At 35.0% G+C, this 20,756-nt stretch overlaps 2 protein-coding genes across 2 annotated transcripts; both read right to left on the minus strand.

Annotated features, from left to right (window-relative positions):
* Positions 1–9,676: 9,676 nt before the first annotated feature.
* Positions 9,677–13,464, minus strand: LOC119075752 (aminopeptidase N-like). The gene is made up of 10 exons (XM_037182294.1): positions 12,955–13,464; positions 12,743–12,898; positions 12,254–12,571; positions 12,068–12,202; positions 11,963–12,011; positions 11,710–11,866; positions 11,568–11,649; positions 10,736–11,390; positions 10,099–10,677; positions 9,677–10,040 (listed from the first exon to the last, which is right to left on the minus strand). Exons 1-10 carry the CDS (start codon positions 13,431–13,433, stop codon positions 9,810–9,812), a joined length of 2,841 nt encoding a protein of 946 aa, XP_037038189.1. The 5' UTR covers positions 13,434–13,464; the 3' UTR covers positions 9,677–9,809.
* Positions 13,465–18,559: 5,095 nt separating this feature from the next.
* On the minus strand, positions 18,560–19,469 carry LOC119080010. The gene is made up of 2 exons (XM_037188190.1): positions 19,015–19,469; positions 18,560–18,811 (listed from the first exon to the last, which is right to left on the minus strand). The coding sequence occupies exons 1-2, from the start codon at positions 19,195–19,197 to the stop codon at positions 18,560–18,562; spliced, it is 435 nt and encodes a 144-aa protein (XP_037044085.1). The 5' UTR covers positions 19,198–19,469.
* Positions 19,470–20,756: the final 1,287 nt, after the last annotated feature.

Consider the following 20,756-nt stretch of genomic DNA (forward strand, 5'->3'; position numbering starts at 1 on the left):
GCGTTTTCAAGCATTTATTAAGAAGTGGCATGGAAGTGTAAGGTGTTCTCCCCTGCATTTAAAAAAAAAATGACACTAGTTTGGTTTCAGTGTTTTCGTATACGTTACGAATGTATACATTATGCATCGTAGAGACGAACACCATTTATGATTCTGTTCACCCCAAACTAAACAGAAAGGAAAAAAATGCAAAACTTTAAAGTGCTGATGCATCGCTATTGCCGCAGATATATTTGATGTTTGTTCATTGAATAAGCAAATAGGGGGTCGTCGCTTTTTTACTGTCTCTAATAAATTTCTTGCTTGCTAATGACAACGAACAATTCAATTGGTGGAATTTATACGGTTACGGTGCAATGAGGGAAATTTCATTGAAGCTTTATATTGTTGATGTGGTACTGAACTGCGGATGTTAAACAATTTGATATGGAATGGATTGAAATTTTATGCAGGCATCATTTTTCACTGGCATTCGAAACAATTGAATTGTTATTAGTTGAATGGATTGGATATCCTAGTTTTTTGTGTACTGTGTTGCAGCACTTTTCAAGTTGTAACTCGTGTCAACCCCATTCCATTTTTTCATTTCACTAAAGTTAGGGATTTACATCATCAACTTCATAACCTTTCAATTGAGATTGAGAATTGACGCCAGCACTGTTCGCAAACGCTTGAACTTACAATAAACTGTCATAAACCAACTATGAGATTTCCACCATCGATGATGATTTACCACATCTACACTATAGACTCCATATTACATTACATAACACAACAAATACTTTTGTCACATAATAACAAGCAAAACCAATTTCATTTGGTAAAAATCGGAGAAAAAATTAAATTATTTTCTTCTGGGGTAATCACTTTCAACGGTCAAACTGAAAACCATTACGTCGAATGGACCAACGAGCAACCTTCGAATGGACAACCTACGTATTATTTCGAATGAAACAGTACACATAATACTCTTTTGTTTCTAAGTACTAATCGAAATCCATATTCCCGAAATTAGGCCAAATACATACAATTTCGATTGAATAGATTGGCAATCAACAAATTGGATTACCTTTTGTATACCATAAAATTTTGTTCAGCATTACCGGTTCTCAGCTTTCGTGTAATGTAATATGTAACATTGCCCATGCTTCTCTTCTCGCATACAATACAATTTTGGCAAGATTACAAGTCTTCTGTGGATGGGAAATATATATGACCAAAATCTATGTCCACGAATTTTTGCTTTATATTTTTATACTAATGACCTTAATCGTCTGGTTATCCTTAGGGGAATAAATTCTAATTAACAATCCGTAAAATTGTTCGTATCGCTTTGTCAATTATGAAAACACGCAAGAAATGTAGGTAATTGGTATTCGTTTATGAAGATAAAAACTACGACGGATTTCGCTTCACTCCTGGCCGCAAACGGTGCACGAGTTGAAATTTCACATTGTGTACAGAACCGATTTTTGATTGATACAACCGTTAAACCTTTAAACCTTTTACAAACGGTTAATCATCTGTTATTGACGATGGCCTTTTTATTAACCTTATCATGTCCAACACTTAAAGAAGCAGATACATTTTAACCTATAATTGATAAATGCTTTTGTTGGCTTTATAGGTGCAATTGTCATATGAGACTTCAAACTTTTGTTCACCATTTTACATACGGCTATTCATCTGTTATCGATAACTACGACAAAAATAATGACAAGAACAAACTACGACAAAAATTAAAGTACAAGATTTAAAATCAACCGAATAAAGATACTTTGATCAATGGAAGTAATAGACTAGATAATAATACATATGCCTGCCGTCGGTAAAGTGTTAACTACTTGTTCAACTAATTGAACATAATAATTACGATAATTTTCTAGCCTGAAATTTGGTCATCATTTTTAATTGCTCATAGTAGGGCATACTATGCTGAAGTAGTTGACCTGAATAGTTTTATCTATAAATTATTAATATTGTAAAAAATAGTTCGCAAATTAACGTATTTTTTGGAAATCTATGTTTTTTTTACAAATTTTCTATAAATTACGAATTATGCAAACCGACTGTGAAAGAAATAGTTATGTTTTCGTAGAAACAATCATTGTGATACCGATAGCGACCAAAAAAATCTAACTCACTTAACATCGATTCGAATGCAGAAAATTCTATCGACAACAACTTCAGGTTTAGCCATGCGGTCACCTAGTATACCGTCGCTTTCATTGTCACCTTCATTTTTACTCACGAATAGTCATCTCACTTCAAATCGATATGGAACTGTAAAGTCAACCAAACTATGCAGAATTTCGTAGTAGATCCAAATGACGTGGCTCAAAATCTCAAAATTGTGGGTCAGGAAAAAATCACATATACTGTTAAAATACCAAGGCACGTCTGAAGGACGAAAGGAGGACGACGATGAAAATCTATATCGAGATGATCATGATTTACAATTTGAAATGGAGGATTTGTAGGATCTGAACGCTCATCCAAATAAATTGTGTGACTCTTACTACATAGTAGTTTAACATCATATTAGTCGAGAAAAAGCAATAAACAGTATAAAGAGGGAGTAGAACAATGATCAGAGAAAGTATATCATTCCTTAACACAAATGGACAAAGCTTTGGAGAGACATAGTTTACGTGTGAACAATAACTGAAAGAACGAAATGACAGTTATTGAATCATTTAAGAAATACACGTTTCTTCTCCCACGTCCCAATCGAAAGGGCTTTCCTGAGCGAAGAAAATTAATGGTTAAAATTTGTGAACTGAAAATCGCTCTTACCGATATGTGATAATCTATGTCATTGTTTAAGTAATCACCATTGCCAGTCGTTAATTTTAAATTGTCCGCGAATGCGAGATTTTACCCGCTACAAGTATGTCCTCGAGCGCTTAAATTTGAAATATTGTTTATTGTTTAAACTGTCAGATCAGTTTCACACCATTTGCACACATATATCTGTATGATTTTGAGAGTTAAAATTGAAGTAACACTAAGGGACTTTGCCGAGTGTAAATCGTAAAGGCATACACCCCAACAAACAATTTACATTTGAAACAAACACAATAAATTGCTGGTGAATTTATGTCTATCAAATATTTTGAAAGTTATACGCTTTCGGCTGAGAAGAGATGAATATTTTCTATACATACGGTATGGAAATATGAAATGCGCATAGCTATAAATTTGTTTAATTTTCGGGTTATGCTGTGCATTAAATTAATAATGCGAAAGGAAATATACAGAGAGAAACAAAATAGTTTATTCACTTTGTATCCCGAAATACCGAACTATATCCGAAAAGGATAATTTAATACAATTTCGTTAACGGATGAATAACTTTGAAAATATAGATAACCATTGGACGGGCTGAATTGAAAACATGATTTTTGAAAATATTCATGCAAGTTGCTCTTTTATCATGAAAAATTTTCAGTAAAGAAATGTTCGCCTTTAGCCAACTGGAAACATTTGTAATTGATTATGAATCGGACATATATATATCGATATCGATGGTGATATTCCATACCAAAGATAAATGCATTGAAGTATGAATGCTCGGCATTAAGTTCATGTGAAAGGTCATAAAGCGAATTAATTTTAGTAAGTGCGGTTGTTAGGTAATAGCAATTATTTATTTATGGTAGGCATAGTCTTGTAAAAAATGTAGAACACAACCAGATCTACATTTTTCTCCATTTGGCCAAAAATGAGCGAATGAGTCATCAAAGCTTCATGGTAAAAAATCGATTTAAAGAATGTCTTGGCCAGAAATATGTCACTGAGTTTTATGATTCAAATATTAAATTGCTCGGAAAATCAAATGATTCGCGGTATGAAAAGGAACACAGCCTAATATTAAACAAAATTGGTCACAAAATTTTTTTTCGAAATTTCATTGGTTTTTTAGCACGTTTTGTGACCAAAGCTTTTATGATTCATAGTTTAAGAAATTTGTCGTTGTGAAATCTAGTTTTTCGAATATTAAAATTCTGAAAGAAATCAAATGTTTCATGCCGACGCAATTTGAAATTAATGTTATTGATTAGCTCGGCAATATTTATCAATAAGAATCAGTAGTGAAATGTTGAGGTTCTATTTTTAACATTAAAAACTGTGTAAATAAAACTAAACAAATCGACGTCATTCTTCCAGATAGCGGTACAAGTCGGTGCTCCACGACTTAATGTAAAACCGTAAGAGCTATCAATTTTATCAATTTTGATTAATTCGTATCCATGTACCAATAAACAAGCAATAAACGGTCTCAAATCTATTGTCTTCTGAGACGTTTTCGAACTTTTGAGACTTATTCTTAAAAGGTAGTAAATGCGGTTGTTAGGTAAGAGCAATTATTTTAGGTATAGTCTTATGACATGCGAAGTAGTTTAAGTCATCTGTTATCGATAAATACATTGGAAATAAGGATTTTGTATCAAACACTAAAACATAGTCTATTGTAATGATTACTACCGTTTGTGAAATGTTAATTAAAAGAAATGGAAGACTTGCAGTTTTGAACAACGTTCAATAGTTTACAGTAAAAATAAATTCTAAAACGGCAAGTTTATCGGTTCAGTCATTAAATCTGTTACTTCTTTTGTTAGGATAAAAATAATAGTATATTACTTCCGAGGTTCCAAGTTGTTTATTTGATAAGTGGGGTGTTACAGCCCGACCCGAAGGGGAGGGCTGTATTCCCCACTTATCAAATAAACAACTTGGAACCTCGTAAGTACAATGCTTTACGTGATTGGGCAATGTAAATGAAAATGAAACATGCCGTAACACGTAAAATCTAATACAGCGGTGAACTTTTACAATTGCTTTGTGCTATAAAAGAGAGCACAAGCTAGTGCTCATCATTTATTTTAAATAAACTTTATTGGCAAGAGATCTGCTTCAACCCAGTAATTTGTAATTTCGAAAGAAATTACCTCGTTCTTATAGCACATTTTGTGCTCTAACATTTAATACTCTAGATTCACAGTTCCAGAAATCTACTTTTTCCAAAATTAAAATGCTGTGAGATATCAAATGTGTCATGCCGATACAATTTGCTTTTCAATGACTATTATCGATTAGCTCGGCTGATGTATGATGCGTTATATCAAAGGCTCTAAACCATCAGCCACAAGATCAACATTTTTATCTGTCAAAAACGGTCCCTAACAGCCGTCGTTTGTTTACATTTTGTATGGAGAACTTCTAACCGTTTTGGACAGAAAAAAAATGTTGATCTTTTGCCTGGTTTCGTGGTCAGTGGCATTTGTTCAGATAAACATGTTAGTCGGCGCATATAGTAGCGGTGAACTTTTAAACATGCTTTGTACTATAAAAGGGAGCACAAGCTAGTGTTCATCATTGATCTTCATAAAACTTATTTGTAACAAGTAATCTGCTTCGACCCAATCATTCCAGACGAAATTACTAATAAAAACTGATAATAATTGGACTAAATTACCTCTGTTCTTGTGGCTCGTTTTGTGATCTAAAATATGATACTTTAGATTCACAGTTCCAGAAATCTACTTTTTCCAATATTTAAATTCTGGGAAAAATCAAATGTTTCACACCGATGAAGTTTTATTTGCAATGAATATTATAGATTAGCTCGGCAGTATTTATCAATAAAAATCGGCAACATCAAACATTATCAAAAATTTAAATCTGGTTTCGTTTAATAGTTATTTATGTAACAAGAATCGTATGGAGGTATATTATCGCACTAGATGTCAGATTATATCGTGTGCGATAATCTATCAGCATACAACTCGTGTTGCATACAACGTTTTATATAATGAAGAAAATCGAAAAAATACCGATGATAATCAGGTACATGTCGCTGGCATCGCCACCATTTAGTGCTGTGTCGAGTTATGGCTCATTTTAAAGGGCTCGTTTAGGGCTGACGAATAAAACCGGTCCCGAGTTTAGGGCTGTCGATTTACGTGAGTTATACCGTTTTGAAGTTTTCAAGCATGTCACTTAAGTGTTTTGTCATAAACTGAATAGGTTTTTGACTTTCCACTCAATCTATGATTTGGGGCTAGTTTAGGGCTGACGATTGAAACCGGTCCCGAGTTTAGGGCTGCTCAAATACCATAGTTATTCAATTTTTTCTCAAAAAAACATGTCATATTGGCAGTTTTGGATGTTATTCATAGTGTTCCTAGTTGAAAGTATATATTAACGTTTGGGGCTAGTTTAGGGCTGACAATTGAAGCCAATCCTGAGTTTGAGGGTGCTATCCCGCCAATGATATTCAGCTTTCTCTAAACACAAACATGTCATATTAGCTCTTTCAACGATATTCAAAAAGCGTCTGACTAAAATTATAGTCTATCGTTTAGGGCTCATTTAGGGCTGATGATTGAAACCGGTCCAGAGTTTGGAGCCGCTCAGTGACCAAAGTTATCCGATGATTAAGAAAAAAAGCATGTCATAATGGGCGTTTTGTTGATACACAATGTGTTTCTTAATTAAATCATAGCTTCACGCTTAGGGCTCATTTAGGGCTGACAATTGAATCCGACCTCAAGTCTAGGGATCTTGAACGAGCAAAGTTATTCGAGTTATCACCCATCAACTGTTCCATTGGAAATTTTCAAGATATCTGATGATCAGATTTCAAGTCTATGACGTGAATCCATCGTTGTCTCTGAGGTATTTTTCAACATTATTTCAAGAGCAACTACGGTATTAATTTTATTTGAACAGTTTCTCCTCTCGAAAACTAAGACCAAAGGCAGTGCTATTCTCTAGTCTTAAGTGCATTTTAGCATTCGTAGAACAATCATACTCAATAAGAGAGTCAATAACTTTATCTGATTTGTAGCGATAAACAAGCCTCTACCCCTATCGCTTAATGCAGCATTTTTATGGATCTTTTAATATGAGAGTGTTACTTTCAGAGTAAACCACTTCTCTTAGTTTTTGATGGATTGCTAACCTAAATACATGACTGGTTCCAAATTTTAGGAATAAACTAGCTCAAAACTGTTGATCAGTTGAAAATTAAAAATATTCTTCAGATATGCGAGAGCCCTCACAGTACCTCTATCCTTTATCTCTACGGCTAGATTAGAACGCAATACTACCAAGTCGTAACTTATTAGATATGGAATAAGTTCATCCGCTAAGCGACACAAATTCGTTCTGTAGTTCCAGAAATACTAGAACAATCATAACTTAGTCTATGTCAAAGTTCTACATTGCACACAGGCGGCGTAAGTTACAAATATCATCACTGAATTGCATTTCAGTCAGTAGCATTTTTTCAGACAACAGTGCAAGTCTGGGCACCGCATAGTAGCGGTGTTACGATTATTAGATCACCACGTAATGTAGAATATATATATAAGAGATATTTTGCTATTTATAATTCATTTGTACGAAACTACCGAATCAATTTCTATTTCAATGATAATTTGTTTCGATAAAGATTTAACTAAATTTCATCCATTCTATGCATACTTACACATACACCACAGATATAACATCTATCATACATAAAGAAAACTGTCGTCTTACCATAAAATAAGAACGATTGTGATAAATATAAAACTCCCCTCGTACTTATAAGTTTTTTTTTTCACTAAGATTAAACTTAGGGTTCTACTGCGATGATTCATAATCTTTTCTTCTTTTTCTTTTACGTCGCATTACACATACATTTGTAAAATGCTTTATGATGTGATGCTTTTGATGCGACTATGAATCGTATAAAATTATGTTTATTCCTAGCAGAAAGCCTTCGTAAAGTGTAACTAAGAAATGATCCGTATAGAAGGAAGTAACGGCTACTCTTTAAAAAACGGCTGATAATTTGTTACCGACAGCAACGACAAAATCGAACAATGAACTTGCTTAAGTTAGACGAATAGTAAAACAAAATAGACATTTTCTCCTCTACGCTAAAACTGCTGGAGCCTAAAAATTTCCCCTTAGATAATTTGAGAAAAAATGATAATTGTATTTTCTCGGATACACAACACCCTGGAATTACAATCTCCAACTTTTGTTCTTTCATGTGTGCAATGTGTCAAATCGACGAAGAATAAAACTTTCGTTGGCCTATGAGTAATAGTCATTGACTATGGTCTCGAGTAATAGTCATTGACTATGGTCTCGAGTGAAAAGTATTTATCACTCGGTGGTATTTTGGTTACAGAAAAATCGGAAGAAAACTTTTTTTAACTCCGCAATTCAGGTGCAAAAAGTTCTATCCCGTGGTGAGAAAATAACAATTTTCTCACCTGTTTTGTCACTTAGTTTTTATTTTCATTTTTAACAATGTCGCAATGAATTGATGTTTCATGTGTAAAACCACGCACATGTCGGGTAATATAGGAAATTTCGACTCGTTTGATTTACGGCCCTCGCTTCGCTCACAACATCTTAACAACGATACTCCGTCATCACAAAAACATCGTAAAAAGAAAACTATCCGAACTATACATCCACTGTCTCACATATCGCGAAATGTTATATGTCTTCCTGATCACAAGACCCAGACAAAATGCGTAACAAATTGAAGGCATTCGTGCCATGTACAATTTTTGTACAATGGAAATAAAAGAACACGACGATAAAAGGGAGTATGTTATATATCATGTATGACCTGTTTTTGTCACTGATGGAATGACATTACTATTAAAATTGAATTGCTAAATCATGGTGACGTGAACTGTAATGAAGGAATGTTATATATTAAAAAAAGAGGAAGAAAAAAAGTGCCTACAAACTGGTGTAAAATGCGGAAAAAAGAATGAAATGAAATAGATGTGAGAGGAAGAATTTATACGTTAATCCACAACAATGAGTGGATATGTCACGTTTTGGAATGAAATTTTTTTCCCTCGAACAATTGGCATGGTGTGACAGGGTTAAGTGAAAATGTCTAACAACAATGTAATTCAGGAAGATAGAAGATTTGAATGGGATTTTTTTTCCGTTTCGATTGTCAATATTCATTTCGTTGATTCCTTCGAAACACATTTGTCTTTTACATTTTTCCACATATTTATTTCAAAAAAAAAGAAAGATGCAAAGCAATATCTTCACTTCAGATTATGGTATCCAAATCAGTGAAGCCACTCACTCATACATGAATGATGAATGTTTGCTCTATAAAACAACGAAAAATAAAATAAAAACAAAATCGATATCCCTTGGGCCATTCAAAATGTTTTTTTAACAGCCTACATAAACTAACATAAAGTTTATGCAAAATTTCGTCGCTCGGCTTAGAGCCCCTCGTTATACTAGCATTTGGGTGTTAACATTTTGAAATGAAAAAGCTTTCAATTTTAACACAAAATTCTCGAAAACTTCGTGAGAAAATTAACAGTTGTTGCATGGTTAAGCTTGCATTGCATAAATTCTCTTTTTTTTCCTGTTCAAACGATTTCATTCAGAGAATGAAGGAACATTCGAAACAAGACTTTTGGGAATTGAAATTGTAAGTTAGGTGGAATTTTTGAATGCAAAGTGGTACTTAATTGTGACATTTGTTCAAACTTTTGGCTAGCATTCATTAATGTTCAACGAGTGCATTACTTACCGTTTGAGATACAGTTGCTCGTTTGTTAGAAAACTTCGAATGACTCTACGTAAAATGACAATGCACTGCAATAACCGAATAATTATAATAATGAGCTGTAATGCAACTAATGGAGTTCACTTCACATTTCTCTTTAATCCATCTTCTCGTATTTACAAATTTTGATTTTATGCAATGAGGAAATTAGCAAATGCTTTACAGTTTCGTCTGCACGTAATGGACATTTAATCTACATCGTTGCTCGTGTTCCAAAAACTAACAGTAACATTGTCATCATCAAGATAGGAAGGTAACTTTTACAGTTTGCTCCTCCTGTATAGTAGTCATTCAAATAGTCTCTAATTGGTTCATCAGAAACGTTCAGCCAGTCTGAATTCATCTTAATATATTTCTCAGCTGTTTCTACAGTAGAACTACTTATTAAACCATGAGACAGCAAATCGTCCAACAGTGAGTCAAACTGAAAACGAGTCAAGTGATTCGAATTCAATTTATCTACGAAAGCCATTCAAACTTACTTCTTCCTCCAGTTCTTGCGTAGAAATTCGCTGTGCCATGCCTAAGACAATTCCTCCGACACTCACTCTCTTAACTATTTCTTCTGCGCTGTATCTTTTTGTATATGATCTGATGCTCTTAATAACAGCCAACATACCCAATGGTCCTCCCGAATATATAGACGTAAAGTACGGTGTAATTTCCTGTTGACGTAGGTCGGTGTTTTGGAAGATTGTTAAAAGATTTGTTTCCAATGCCGTTGAGTGTTTTGAACATCCCAGTGCGTTGATGATCAATTTCCTTTCGGTCTGATCTTTGGTAGATATCAAATCATAATATAATTTCGAAAAGTAGTATGGATCAATTCGAACAGCCGAACAATAAACGGCTGATCTCAAGTTCGGTGCGATGGCAATGCCGTCGACAACATATCTATTCATTTTTTCCATAACAAATGAATTGCACCAACTAAGGTCCATTTCACAGGCCCAGTTGATAACTAACGTTCGAGCGTATTTATTGATTATTGGCTCGCCTTGGACATCATCTAATGATTGAATTCGTACGCGAAGAGTTTGAATTACATTTATCAAAAAGCCCTGGAAGCAATGCAAACCGTTCAAACTAGGAGCTTTAAATTTTCAGTTGAATAGTCACCTTAAACAGTTCATAATTTTCCGAGCGAACATAAAATCTATTAATGTGTGTAAGAGAGTTCATCGCCACCATCCAAGGTATGTAGTCAGTTTCATTATTCAGATATCCAATCAATCCAAACGGAATCTTATAACTCAATTGATTTGCTCTGGCCAAGTTAAAGGCATCGTCAATTAATTGGGCTCGATTCAAGACTGGAATTGACTGATAGTTGCCATCATTCAATTCACTTATTATTAAATTCCAATTGACTTCGTCGTAATTGACTCGGTAAAATCCCGTTTGACGATAATTCAGTAAAATCCAGTCACTGGCAGACCACGTTTGTGTTGTCTGCTGAACTTTAAAGGAGGTGTTCTCTCGCGGGAAGAAACCATTCGTTACAATCATTGTTCTGTTGTTGCTATCGGCGAAGAAGTTAAATGGAATTGACCACGATAAGTCAACATTTTCCGCATCATTGTCATCGTCGGGTATTAAATTAAATTTGCGTTGCGTTAGCGTAAATGTTCCTTCATCGTAATCCCGATTTACATTTACCACTGGATATCCTGTCTGATGAGTCCATGATTGCAATGTATCAACCAAATCGATTTCGCCGGTAACATTTGCAAAGATTCCGAATAGCTCGTTTTCATTTGTTGCTCTGAATTTCCTACAAAAGTACTAAGTTTTCATCCGCGTGAATCATTGCTAAAGATCCTATGTGGTGTAAGTCAACCTTCCACAAACGCTAAATGTACTGATTAAATCTGTTACTTCTTCTGATCGATGATCAGATTAAGGCAAAAGTTTCCCTACTCTGGATCAAATTTAACGAATAAAATCTTACGCTGTGTTTAACAATTCTGTAACTGCGTTAAAGAACCGCTCTTCGCCCAGTACATTAAAAAACATTCGAAGAAATGATCCGCCTGATGATATAAATTACAATTGTTATCTCTCAAAGTAATAACCAAAAATTGGTAGTGTACCTTTTGCGTACGCTATGTTATCATACAGTGCTAGTATATCACTCGGACTCTCTTTATATTGAGTCATCCGACGTGTCGTAAATAACGAGTCCGTAAACAATGCGTTCTGAACATCAGTTAATACAAATAAATCTTCGATTCTCCATTCAGATCGTATCTGCGAAAAATTGCTTGTTTTAGATAAAAATGGGATTAATAATCACCAGATAATAGCGCTTTGCGGTGCGTTGTAAACATTATAGACTCAGCTCACCTTTCCAAAGGCGTACTGTTCAAAGAATCGAGCGAAGCCTTCCTTGAACCTATTGAAATAATAACCTTTAGAGCAGAAAAACCCTACACAAAATGTTCACTGTACCAAACAAAGCTCCACCAATTATGTGTGACCAAATTTCCAAACCATTTATGTGCCACTTCATGTGCCATTGTACGGCTGTTTTCAATTCTATTGGTGTATGGTGCCGACTCTTCGTCAAATAAGAGACGTTCCTCTCTAAAACAAACGACATTACAACATCGCCATCCAGTACTTTCAACAACATACTTGTAAGTGATGAGACCCCAGTTTTCCATGGCATTAAAGTAAAAGTCTGGCAAGGCCACCTGATACAATTTCGGCAAAACATATTCAACCCTAACCGTTTCTTGAATTATGCTTAATAGTTCTTGTCCCAGATTCAACGCGTAGTTGGTATTATTTATCGCTTCTGGTCGTGAGTAAACTCTGAATTCGATGCCATTTTCGTTGGTATTTGTAATGTAATCGAATTTCGCTATCACAAAACCGACAATGTATGATGAGAATTGTATTGGCTGGTGAATGTTACAAGAACAGAAATGAGAAGTTACTGAACCATCGACACTAAAAAAAATTTGTTTTTTTTTTTTAACAAGAGCTCTGATAACACTTATGCATGTGACGACACGTAGAGCAAGCATAATTCGTATTTAAAAGTATTTTACACTTTGATACGAATACAATACTAATCACAAGCGTCTCGTCTCTTGGTGCTATTTGGAGTTGAGATTTTACTTTTTAGTAGATTCGAATAATGGATAATTCGACAACGCAGTGTAACTCTCATCATGAGTTATGTAGATCTCGTACGTGGCCTTTATGTAGGGCTCATCATAACAAGGGAATGCATGCCGAGCATTTGTAGCAGCAAATTGTGTGGCAGCTAGCCATCTAATTAAAATAAAACTATAAACGAATTCTACAGTACCAACGGCCACTTCACTTACATCAACTGATTGTCAGCATCCCTGTATGACGATCTGTAAAATCCCAGATTGTCGTCACGTAGCTCACCGCTATATTCTATTACAAGAAGATATTTCTGATTTGTCTGCAAGACACCGCTCACCAATCTTATTGTCACAAATTCTGTTACAGCACTATACTCGAAAGGTTGTATTTGAATTTCGGTTGCGCCGCTGAGTACATTCCAAAGTTTTACATCGTCGATTACTAGTTGTCTAGCATGTACAACAATCTCTGAAGTCTGTTCTCGCACAGCAACGGTTATTTCTACTCTTCCGGTAAAATTAAAATTTCCTTCATGAATATCGGTCTTCAGATGGATGACATAGTTTTCAGGGAAAGTTTCGTTTGGCAGACGGTACGAAATCGATTCTTGTTGAAGTGAACTGAATGAAGCACTGGCGGCGGTGGTTATTATGTTTGGTATTAGCAATATCAAAAACCAGAGTGAACAACACATCTTCTCGGCTCGAATTTCAATCTAAACTAAGCCGCAAGATTAGCAACTAAAGAAAACTTGTTCGCTTAATCTAATCAGCATTGATGATAAATTCTTATTATCACCGCAGATAGCCTCGTTTCTATTCATTCATTAGACATCGTATATTCGCGTAACTCTCTATTCTACTCCACAGCAAGCGGTGAATGTATTTCGATTTGTGATATCGCAGCGTTATCAACTATGAATTGATTGTATAGGTTGATATCTCATAACGCAATTCTTTAAAATATAAAAAGTTTTATTTCAGATGATTCAGATGACCTACAGATTCATTATTAATTTAAGTATTTCACCAAACTGTCCTTCTACTTCCACACCTTTTTCACCGCACGTGAGTGAGTATGTTGTTTCATATAATTATAAAACAAAGTTTTTCATCGTTCGGTTAAATTTAGCTTCGGTCCCTGTTGGAGACTGTTGCACATTTATACAATTATTTATTTAATAAATCCAACCTAAACGTACATCGAATATACATTCCATTAAACCAGACATTTATTCCAAGATAAAGTGTACCATACTAATGTCACCCCTGTGCGCAACAAACTCTATCGGGTGGAATTACACATTCTTATATAAATAATACAAAGAGTACGAACAGTAGTTTCAAAGGTACTTTCCAGGCATCCGGAACGACTCTTTTGAATATGAAATCTATGCAAAAAGGGAAAATTTTATGCAAAATTGTTGTAGATGTATTGGGAAGAGTGTTTCAGCGTGTATAGCCCATAAATCAGTGGTGGTCATGTAAATTATGGGGATGGAAGCTTTTGAGAAAATGCGATTATCATAAATGTTTATTTTTCTGCGATTTAGTTCTTCTTTTCCACAAGAGATTTATGATTAAAAGGGTTTTTGAAAGCTTCGGTATATATTGAAAAATCTTAATTTCTTTAATAGATTTTCCAGATGAATAGACGTTGGTAACGTATATGGTTTGGTATATAGTTTGCATAATTCAATTTTCTCAACTTTGATTTACAGCTATTGATTCAAAACCTTAGCACCTTTTAGCAATAATTAAATACATTTATTTGACACGTGTAATTAATTTGTATTATTGCCAAAATACCAAATTACCATTATTCCCCTCATACGTATTTATTACGATGTACAAATTATCTGTCACGTACCGAAGATTAATTTAAATGTTAACATGAATATCATAAAGACACCTTTTATATTACAAGCAATGGGTGGTTTATACATCTGTTGTCAACCAAACACACATATTAATAATACTTCTACACCAAACTATGAAATTAATTTTTAGTTGGTAAAAGCATCCGAATTCATTCAAAAGTTTCACAATTTGCACGGACTGTTTGGTGTCAATTGAAATGATATGTATAAGATGTGACATGAATGTTGAAAAATCTTACCGTTTCTATAGGGAAATGCCACACGGCAGAGTAAAATAACCAGGCAGTGGCGCTTGATTTCACTCTAGAGACCTGTATTATGTAGTAGCCTTATATTTTGCAAATACAATTGATTCATTTTATGTCAGTGTTGACTTTTAATGTGACGTCTGGCGTTCCTCAAGGTAGCCATTTTGGCCCTCTTCTGTTCATATTGTTCATGAACGATGTCACGAAAGTTTTTTCTTCCTCTACTCATCTGTTGTATGCAGACGATTTGAAGATCTTCAAAGTGATCAAAACTGTACTTGATGCTACTGCTCTTCAGAGAGATTTGAACAGGTTCTTACGGTGGTGCGAAGTCAACCAGCTTTATTTAAACGTAAGAAAATGCAATGTGATGTCTTTCACTCGCAAAAGGTCAAAGATTGAATTCAATTACTCTATCAACGATACTGTGGTGACTCGCTTGAAACTGGTGAAAGACTTAGGAGTTCTCATGGATGAAAAACTGACCTTTGGTAAACACGTCGAATACGTAATCGCTAAGTCTTATTCGATGCTCGGTTTTGTCATCAGGACTTGTAAGGAGTTTAAGAATGTCAAAACCTTGAAGAGTTTATATTTCGCACATGTGCGTTCGTATCTGGAATATGCTTCGGTCGTTTGGCACCCGTATCAAGAAACTTTCATTGATAGGATTGAATCGATTCAGAAGAAGTTTTTGATGTTTGCACTCAGACGATCAGTGAGACGTGACGAGAACTATAAACTTCCACCTTACATTGACAGATGTTGCTCCATCGACATTGAACCGCTTGCTAGACGCAGGATAAATGCCTGTGCATTGTTTACTTTTGACCTTTTAAGTGGTGGTCTTGATTCATTTGAAATAACAAGAAGAATTACTCTAAATCCTCGTCCCACTCGAGCTGACGATCTACTCATTGTCGATGAACACAGGACTAAGTATGGTTACCATGAACCAATAAATAACATGTGCTTGGAATTTAACCGTTTCTCACAGCTTCGGTTTCAGGGTATGCCGCGGAACTCATTCAAAACGACTGTTAGAATGTTGAAGATTCCAATCAAATTGAATGGTAAGATCAAAATGTCATGACTGATTTCATTTCACTTGCAAATATGCTGGACCTATGGTTCTTTTTCTAATCGGTATCGATTAGGTTATTTAGGTCTCACGACTTTAAAAAGTGGTCTCACGACTTAACTCCGAGTCTTATCGACTTGTGCCGAATCGAGCCAGTCTAGTCGACTGGCTCCCGCTAACCACTAACCGTTCATTTCCAGGTGGCTCAGAAAACGATCTATTGACGACTTTCTGGTTATTGGTCAAACGAGACGTGACTCACTCCTATGTGACGTTGGTGAATGTTTTTATTTATGTTTTTGTTCTATTTTTTTTTCATTCAACTTGACATGTATAATCTTTTTCTGTTCTTTTATTGTAAAATTAAAAATGCAAGTAGTCAGGGGGCGGATGCCATTGACGAAATAAATAAATAAATAAACTTGATTTGAGTTCATTTTCATACAGTGTATAAGGTTCTTGACTTTTGGAAAAATGTACTGCTACTGCCTGGATTTTTTTTTCTCTGCCGTGGAAATGTTGTTTGGAAACTAGCAAGGACAGCAGATTTTTTTTTTAAATTCTAGTACATTTTGCCGTGAAGTTATTAATGTCAGCGCTCTATTTTTGTGAACCAACTTCAGTGAAGTTATTTCACTCCTATGACATTACATTTGATGGGTATTTTACCAGAGTGAAGTTATTGCATCTGAAAAAATTGGGGTGCAACGAGGGTTCCCTATGAATTTGTCGCTAGCTTTTCGCATTTTGAAGTTAAATTATACAGTGAGATAAGAACTTCTGTGTGGTGTAGATATTAAAGAATCCACCCAAATAAATAAAAATGAATAAAGCAAAACCCCAAATAAATGTTCAGACATTTACAATTCTGCGAATACATTTTGACTCTATTTGGCCACTTTTCTTTCGGTGTGGCAGAGTCTGCCAGAATCAAACTGAGACAGACTGTGAAAAACACCAGAAAATTCCTTAATTCGCTTATGTAAATACAATACGAATTAAATAAAAATCAATCTCACATATATAAGCATAATAGTTGGCAAAAGCATTGGTGAATATAAGTGCCATCACCGTGCTTGATTTAATAGCACATTACACTTGAATTAAATAAATTGCTCTTCACGTTCAGGCTTTGTGAAGAGCTCCACTTCAAATATACTTCAAGTAACTTTCTCCGTGCCGTAGTTTTACAGACTTTTAAGGGGTTTTTACCATCATTCACGTATACGACAAAGTTATCAATAATATTTTGCAATGGGGAAAACAGTGTATTCTGCCTTTCATCATGCTCAGCTTTTTATTATTAAAGTAGAGATGGTGTTTGAATGTGCACAATCACAAATATTCTGGTTAATATCAAACAGCAGGGGTTATCAAGTTATATGTGTGGTCTTGTCGTATACACACACACAAATAAATATAACCATCGATTCAAAACGTGTCGTACAATTAATTCAAGAATGCTTTTTGTTTTATTTTCATAGATAAAGCATTTTTGTCTGCATAATCATTAATCAATCGATATTTCCGTTTTACACATTGTTGTCGGTGTCTCTCCACGTTTTTCCGGTTTCTCTTTTGATGCTATCCATTCAAAATTCCATCCCCCCACTTTCATGGAAAAAGTTTAAAGTGCTGATGCATCGCTATTGCCACAGATTTAATGTCTGTTTGTTTATTGGATAAGTAAATAAGGGTTCATCTCTCGTTTTTTGTTCAATCAGTTGCTAATGACAAGGAATAATTCAATTGGGAAAACCATTTTGCATTATAGCAAAGAAAATTTGGTGAGGCTGATTTTCCAATATTGACATGGATATAATATTCATTGTAATCAATAAGAAAATGTTTTATCTCCCATATTTTTTCGTATACATTGTCTCTGTAGTATACTTTGTGTATGGAATGGATACGGTCATTAATCTTATATTTGTTGGATAAATAAAAAGGAATTTTATAGAGTGGAGATAAATCTTTGAACTTTAATGTGTCTCTGTTTTTATTCGGAGTTATAGAAGGGATCATCATCCACTAGCTCTTAAATTAATGTGCATGTACGCATTTAAATTGTTTATAAATCGGACAATAACGTAAAGTTGAAGGGATTTTTGTTTTAATTCGATGGATTTATACAGGGGTCACACATTGTTGTGCTCCGCCCATTATGTAAGATATATCTGATTCTGTGAAGATCTGTGAAGATGGACATTTTTGTGGATTATATTCGTTCGGCTGCAGAAATAAACGACATACTCTGAATAAAGCTGTATAGAAGGACAAGTTGAAAGAAATGAAGGAATAGATTAGAAATCAATCTCATGAAAGTACTTACATATCGTCTATCTCAAACCATAGTATTTGCTAAAAACACAATGAAATTTCAGTGTGTTTTTAGCAGATACGACGGTTTGTCGCGAGATAGACAATATGTGTATAACAGGAAATCCAAATTTACTTTCTTATTATATTTTCCTTTGATTAACTAAATACACTTTTACTTTTCTCATTTTCTTTCATTCATCAAAATTTTGTATTGTCTAATAAATGATAATTAATAAGTTAATGTAAACAATAGAATAAATCCACTTATCAGAGACTATTGACAACTAATTTTAACATATACACGTTGTTGAAGATGAGCCTGCACCACCAACTGAACAACCTGCACCTCCAGCTGCTCCTCCGAGTCCGCCGAATCCACCAGTTAGACTCTTTACACCCATTTCCACCAATTCCACCATTTCCACAAGTTCCACCGACGCCACCTGAGGCTCCTCCAGCTCCTCCAGTGCCTCCATTTTTACCAGAAAGAATTGCGTTTCCACCTTTTCCTCCAGCTGCTCCATTACCGCCATTTTTACCACCTAGAAATACAAAAACATCAAGGTATATTTTTGGTGACTGTACATCCTAATGATAAATTTTGTCGATTAATTTAAATGACTTCTTAGTGAATCACTACTGTTTCTAATTGAATGAAAAATGACCAACTTTTTTAAATTAAAACCTTTAAATTTTCAATGATATCATCGAAAGTATGTATATAAAAAATAGGAAAGATAATTACCAGTGGCTGCACCACCAGCTCCACCAACTCCTCCAGAACCTGGTATTCCGGTATTTCCAGGAGCAGTTCCAGCAGCACAGCCTCCAATACCTCCTGCACCTCCATTACCACCAACAGATCCACCCAATCCTGTAGTTCCTGTACCTCCAGCTCCACCGACACCTCCTGCACCTCCAGAGCCATCAGTGCCACCAGATGCTCCGCCTTTTCCTCCAGCTCCACCTGGAAAACCTGGAGCACCTACTGCCGATTGCGAGCCGCCTATCCCTCCGACTCCACCAGCACCTCCATTTCCAGTTCCAACTCCGGCACCTCCATTACCACCAGGACATCCAGGACAACCAGGATCGCCTGCTGTACCTACTGATCCAGCACCGCCAGCTCCATTAGGAGGAGCTCCAACAGCTCCATTTGAAGCAGAACAAATCTGATTACAGGCTCCATCTGTAGCTGCAATATAGAACCACCAACAGCAAGAAAAGTATACATGCGGTCATCTTATTTTTTCGAAATGTAAGTTTATTTTTGAGAATTTGTAGTTGTAAGTTACTAAACACTTATTAGTAGTTTAATGATACCTGCAGAATTTCCGAGTCTTATATAGGTTTCAAATGAAAATTTTACAGAATTTTTTTTTGTTGTTTCTTTGCTCAGCCCGCAAAAGAATTATTTGGGTCTTATAATGTTATTGTTCGAAATATGCAAATATCTGATGATGAATTTATATGTGCAGCTGCAAATTTTATAGTGTTGATTTTGTTGGGGTTTTGAGTTTGTGTGGAAATTTCTGATTGATACTCGTGAGCTCAGTGTCTTTGCTTATATTTTTCCCCAATTCTTATCTTTTGTTTTTATAATTTTCTGCGCCGTATTTTCAAGTAATTTCTGATTTACAATACATTTAACTTTGAAATGCGAGTCGTTGCTCACACTTTTTGATTAACCTGATTTACCATGATTAGCCAGTGATTAACCAGGTCAAACAAAGTAAATTAAGCCTACAAATCGTTGATAAATCAATGAAATATATTCGTTTACCTTGGTAAATAACTATTTTTATCTTCCATGTGTGACTATTTCATACATTACTCGTTTCTGTATATAAACTCTAAGACATACTTTATTCTGCGTTTTCTAGGGATATAATTCTATTATTACTCTTCTAGGGTAAATTTTATTTCCGTTTTTTTTATTTTGAAGAAAAAAACCAGTGACCCGACGGAGATTCGAACACGGAACCTCTGACTTATGAACAAACTACGCTAACCATTTGACCACAGAGTCTTCGTATATCAGATATACATACCCTCATGATTGTCTTATGCCGCATTGTGCGACTCAATTTATAAAGTATATAAGCAACATGTACTGCAAAATGTGTCGCGTGTATGTGTGAATGCCATGTTTGGTTTCGGTTAGAACGAAAAATAATCAAATTTTGACGAAACGGATACTCTTCATTCAAAATTTCTTATTTTTTTTGTTTTACCTCAAGATTTCTGTAAATTATTTATATCATATATGCCGAGAAATATGCCATCGCAAATGTGGTGTAAAAATGTGTAAAAAAGCGTAGGGTCTCAGTGCTCAGCAGAAATTCGTACGAATGAAAATCAACTTACGATAAAGAGATGAGCATAGTTTATTTGCAATTTATTTTGATAAAATGAATAAAAAAAAAAAAATGTTTGGTGCGGGAGAGAACTCACGACCTCATGCATAAAAAGTTCACGCTCTAGCCA

This window comes from Bradysia coprophila, chromosome III, assembly GCF_014529535.1.
Source record: "Bradysia coprophila strain Holo2 chromosome III, BU_Bcop_v1, whole genome shotgun sequence".
Lineage (NCBI taxonomy): Eukaryota > Metazoa > Arthropoda > Insecta > Diptera > Sciaridae > Bradysia > Bradysia coprophila.

What these genes read in the sequence shown, in the direction of transcription:
- LOC119075752 (XM_037182294.1), bottom strand. Translation starts at nt 13,433, where the DNA reads ATGTGTTGTTCACTCTGGTTTTTGATATTGCTAATACCAAACATAATA. An exon ending in GATGCTGACAATCAGTTGAT is followed by an intron (nt 12,899 to 12,954) that starts GTAAGTGAAGTG and finishes TATTTTAATTAG; the next exon opens with ATGGCTAGCTGCCACACAAT. An exon ending in AATTGGTGGAGCTTTGTTTG is followed by an intron (nt 12,012 to 12,067) that starts GTACAGTGAACA and finishes TTATTTCAATAG; the next exon opens with GTTCAAGGAAGGCTTCGCTC.
- LOC119080010 (XM_037188190.1), bottom strand. Translation starts at nt 19,197, where the DNA reads ATGGCTCTGGAGGTGCAGGAGGTGTCGGTGGAGCTGGAGGTACAGGAA. An exon ending in AGCTGGTGGTGCAGCCACTG is followed by an intron (nt 18,812 to 19,014) that starts GTAATTATCTTT and finishes TTGTATTTCTAG; the next exon opens with GTGGTAAAAATGGCGGTAAT.